Source organism: Calliphora vicina, chromosome 3, assembly GCF_958450345.1.
Source record: "Calliphora vicina chromosome 3, idCalVici1.1, whole genome shotgun sequence".
In the NCBI taxonomy this organism is placed as follows: domain Eukaryota; kingdom Metazoa; phylum Arthropoda; class Insecta; order Diptera; family Calliphoridae; genus Calliphora; species Calliphora vicina.
Genome location: NC_088782.1, coordinates 79391097 through 79396612, shown reverse-complemented (window position 1 = coordinate 79396612; position 5516 = coordinate 79391097). Strand labels below are relative to the sequence as shown.

The window sequence follows — 5516 nt, the reverse complement described above, 5'->3', positions numbered from 1 at the left end:
ATTTATTATTTAATAATTAAAATTAGTATTTAATATAATAAAAATAAATACAAAATTATTGTTGATTTTTAAGCTAATTGCCATATTGGCTGTATGTTCTTCTTCCTTTAATTTTAATGATCTTTCTTTCAATTCTAATAGACGTTCTAGTTTAGAATTTAAGTTTGTATGGAATTCTTCATTTTTATTTATATTGGTCATCAAAAGGTCTATTTTACTTTCAGCTTTTGAATTAGTTTTTTGTTTTTTTGGTTTAGGTGTTTCTTTTTCCACTCTTTCAAGTTCGGAATTTTCATCTAATATGCTTTGTATACTTTTCTCAACTTGGCATGAAAATGTTTCATTTGGTTCTTTCCTTTTTCCAAAAGATTTAATTGTTGAATTACCATCAACGCTGGCTTCAATACCTGCTGCCTGAACTATTTGTTCTTCCGTTTGAGACAAAGGAATTTCTTCATAAGGACCACCGCCGGTTTTCATCTTCGATTCCTTGTTTAATGAAAGTTTCTTTTTAACATTATGTTCTTGGTCAGCATAAACCTTAAAAATTGTTAATAAAATTATAATGTTAAACTTTAAACAAATTATAACTTACCTTTCGCCATACCGACATTTCCTTAGTAGGTGGACCACATGCATTCAGTCGGTTAGCTAATTCTTCCCATAATCTTCTAGACCTTTCTTTTCCCTGTCCACAGTTGGGCAGCAAGGTTTTAGCCAAATTAGGATGGTCAAACATGAATTGTGCCATAACATCATTTTGCTTACCGTTTATTTTGTTTATATTTGTCCTAAACTGAAAATTCAACTTACATTTATTTTACAACGTATAAAAAATTTATTTATTTACATGTTTGCATATTTTTTTAAAATAAGTACAATTTTTGTTTATTTAATTTAAATATTAATAGCACGTAAACGATTTCGATTGCTCATGTAGTGTCGAATGACATTTCGAGAGATGGCATTCGATCGAGCACTCGTAATCGAATGACAAAATCGCAAATTTCGATGCACCTTACTCGTTATGGAGTACGGTGATCTCAAAAACAAAAATTTCGATCAGCTTAATTCGATAACGAGTGCGGCGATTTGGGCCCTGCTTTTTATTAATTTGCAACCATAGTCAAAATTAAAGTATGTTTTAAATTGAACCGACTTTAACTGGGTGCCACCGCAAATGTAGAAAATGTTTTCATTCAGTATACAACAAAGACATGTGGCATCGCATCTAAAAAACGTAAACAATAAAAGTAACCGGGACATCTAAAGAAAGAAAGTTGTTTGTTGTGGAAAAATGGAAAAGATAAGATTAATATAATTACGATATTTTGGTACAAATTTTATTGATAACTGCTCAATAATTGCAAAATCTCTACCAATATCTTGTAAAAAAAATGTTTCTAATTTAAAGAGAGTCAATAATGCAAAAGCCTTCCCAATTTCAACACAATTTGTTTCGAGTTTAATGGCACCTAGTTGATACTCATTACCCCCAAATCTCGCAAACCATGAATAATAAAGGTTCATACGCTAGTGTTCTAAGAACGAATCCAACTTTTGCTCAAAACCCACCAATAGGAAAAGAAAATAACCCTAACATCAATGTGGAATTTGCAGACCAACATCCCACTTCTAATTTTAGTCGACTGGAAGCTACAATAGAGACCCTAGTGAAATCGGTTAACAATTTTACCAACTCTATGAGTAATATGATGCAGAAAATGCTTAAAATGCAATCAATGTTATTACAAGCTATCCTAAATAAGCCATGAACTGTTTGAAAATATGTTTCTGGAATGCAAACAGCATACGTCAACACAAAAACGAACTCGAATATTTTTTAAGAAACCAACAAATTGATATGATGCTGGTTTCTGAAACTCATTTGACGTCCAGAAGTTCATTTCGAATAAATGGATACGTAATATATGATACCAAAGATGCCTGAGGTAGAGCATGCGGAGGCTCGGCAATTTTAATAAAAGCTCGAATCAAATACTACTTAATGTGTGATCTTTGCGAAGATTATCTTCAAGATACTACAATCTGTCTTGAAGATTTTCATCGAAACTTAGTGATTTCATCGATATACTCACCCCCTAGATTTACAATTACAGAAAGTCAATATAATAGATTTTTTAAATCACTAGGCCCCCTTTTCCTGGCTGCTGGCGATTATAATGCTAAGCACACATTCTGGGGATCACGACTGATTACCCCTAAAGGTCGTGTTTTGTTTGATACAATTTCTAAAATGGGTTTGAATGTGATTTCGAGCGGCCAACTTACATACTGGCCTACTGACCCACGAAAAATACCGGATGTTATTGATTTTAGCGTGATGAAAAATATCCCTGGAGAAATGATTCAAGTTGAATCCTCGATGGAACTATCTTCAGATCACTCACCCACTATTGTTACTTTATTGAGCCCCCGAGAAATTGTATCCCCGACTGGTAATTTAGCGATGACAGGCACAAGAATTGATTGGCTCAAATATAAAAAGTACCTCAGTACACATTGCTCGGAAAACATACCGCTAAGAACACCAGAAAACATCGATCACTCTCTTATCAATTTCGATAAAAATCTCAAACTGGCTGCTCAACATGCTACCCAAACCCCCCGACAAATCAGATATAATAGAATTTATTCTGCAGAAGTCGAACGGCTCTTAAATGAAAAAAGAAGAGTTCGAAGAGAGTGGCAATTGCACAGATCCCCCAACTCAAATCGAAGCTTATAGATTGTATAAAAAGACTTAAAAAGCTCTTAATGCTATATTACGCCTTGAATATTATCCTCCAGAATGGAAGGTTTCTCTGGTTACCATGATACCTAAGCCGGGAAAAGATCACACAAAAGTAGAATCATACAGACCAATAAGCCTATTGTCTAATATATCAAAGCTATTTGATAAGATACTCATGAACAAGTTGTACCCGATGTTAATTGAAAACAATTGTATTCCGAATCATCAATTTGTTTTTAGAAGAAAACAGTACTATCGAACAAACCCATAGACTTGTAAATATTCGAGATCGAGCGTTTGAGGAAAAGAAATATTTTTCCGCTCTCTTTATTCACATTTCTCAAGCGTTTGATAAAGTATGGCATGATGGTTTAATATACAAACTGAGTCAAAATTTACCCGCAAACACACATAAGCTATTGGAAAGCTATTTAACTGGTCGAACATTTAAGGTTAAAGAAGGACACTTTTTAAGTAGTCCCCAACCCATTGAAGCTGGAGTCCCCCAAGGCAGTATCCTGGGATCATTTTAATATTTGATATATTCGTCTGATATGCCAACTAACAATCGCACTCATACATCAACATTTGCTGATGATACTGCTATTCTAAGCATTCATGAAAACCCTTAAGAAGCGTCTCGTTACTCACAAAATCACATATTTGAATTAGAAAAATGGTTAAAACAATGGAAAATTAAAGTCAATGAGCAAAAATGTACCCATATAACATTTACATTGCGTAGAGAATCATGCCCCCCCATTCATATCAATAACCAAAAAATAATTCAATTGGAAGTGAAATACCTCGGAATACATCTCGATCGTCGCCTTACATGGAAAAGTCATATAGATGCAAAGTTGATTCAAATGAAATTGAAATCAATTCAAATTAATTGGCTTATTGGTAGAAACTCTACGCTTAGTTTAGATTGTAAACTTCTACTTTACAACATGATAATAAAACCGATATGTTGTTATGGCATACAGCTATGGGGCACGGCCTCAGCGTCAAATGTTGAAAAGATCCAAAGACGCCAAAACAAGTTTTTAAGAATGATCACATTTGCCCCCTGGTATATCAAAAACGCGAATATACACAAAGATCTAAACGTGACTCTTGTAAAAACTGAGATCAAGAAAAATGTAGAAAAATATTTAAAAAAACTTGAAATTCACCCAAACCCACTGGCCCGCAACATATTAAATAACCGTGGCCACACTCGGTTAAGAAGGAGGGACACATCAGACCTAATCCAAAGAATAGAAAGAAGAATGCCAATTTAATAAAAGCTAAATGAATAAACAATTTTTCGTCCGGCACTGGCTGGACTAATTAAATTATAATTATTAGATATAAGATTTGAAGTACTTGTTGTTAGTTCATGAATGAAGATAAAATAAATAAAAATAAAATTGAAAAAACAAATGGCACTACCACATTCGTCGGACAACGTTGAAAGAATTTTTAATACTGTAAATTTAAATAAAACAAAAATCTGAAATGCTTTGGATTCTTCAATATTACAAGAAATATTGTTTTCAAAAGATTATCTTAAGTTAAATAATTCTCAGTGTTTTAATATAGCAATTAAAAATGAATTATTAAAAAAAATGTCACACAGAAATCTACCAGAGTAAAGTCACATAATACCAAAATTAAATTATTTTTTTTTTTATTAAATAATAACTTATTTTTGCATGTAAATAAAAAAAAATATTTAAAAAGTTAATAAAAAAATGTTTTTGGTATTTTTAACGTATTTTTGGCTTGACGATTTCTTGACGATTTTTTCTTTTTAACTTGACGATTTTGACGATTTTTTTTTTGTTAATTGACGATTTCTCCAAAAAAAGTTGGCAGCACTGCGTACGTGTGAAAGAAAATAAAACCAGAGAGCTCTTAAGGTGGCTCTTTGCCGATGTCTGCTTTAACTCATGAATGAAATAAACAAGATTACGACATCGACAATTCCGTTATTTTAGTGTACTCTTTTTTCGTGACGTCAGTAATGATTGTTTTCTTATGTTTTTAATGTAAAATACTTACTTTTTATATGAAATTTCAAAACAAATAGTGAAAAATAAATAAAAAAAAAATTAAAAATTAAAATGTGGTGTGCAGTCAAAAATTATTAATAATAATAACTAGGATCGCCCGGTGGCCGAAATTCGACCACTTTTAAACGCTTTTTACCACTTTTATGGAAAGAATTTAAAAAAATATGATGTTCTGCAAATCTAGAGAAAATAACCTTTTAAACCATATATATTTCATCAATATTGGTGGACAATAACATACATAAAAGTGTACCACAAAAAAACGTGTGGCCTATTTATATATAAGATAATAATAAAAAATCAAAATCGTGAACTAAAATATAGAAAAAATATTGAACATTAATAAAGTAAAATATGTCTAATAACATAAAACCTAAAATACATTTTATTTTATTAAACATAAATAACTTTTAAATATAATTATTGACTTTTCCATTATAAATCACATACAATTTTCATATAATACACTCAGTTTTAGTCAATGTTGACGTCACTGAGCTTAAGATAATTTTTTTAAGGCGCAATCTTGTTTATTTCATTCATGGCTTTAACTTGTCTATGATAGACCTAAAGTCCACTCTTAAGTAAAGTCGAGTTTAATTCTCTTAAAATGTACTTTATTTTTGACTATGATTATGGGCCATTATTTTCAAGTTATTAGTAAGCATAAGTGAATTTATTATACACATTATTTGTGAACA

The 5516-nt window shown here is 31.3% G+C and overlaps 1 protein-coding gene across 1 annotated transcript; it reads right to left on the bottom strand.

Annotated features, from left to right (window-relative positions):
* Positions 1 to 9: 9 nt before the first annotated feature.
* On the bottom strand, positions 10 to 751 carry LOC135955557 (uncharacterized). The gene is made up of 2 exons (XM_065505909.1): positions 596 to 751; positions 10 to 540 (listed from the first exon to the last, which is right to left on the bottom strand). The coding sequence occupies exons 1-2, from the start codon at positions 749 to 751 to the stop codon at positions 10 to 12; spliced, it is 687 nt and encodes a 228-aa protein (XP_065361981.1).
* Between the last annotated feature and the right edge of the window lie 4765 nt (positions 752 to 5516).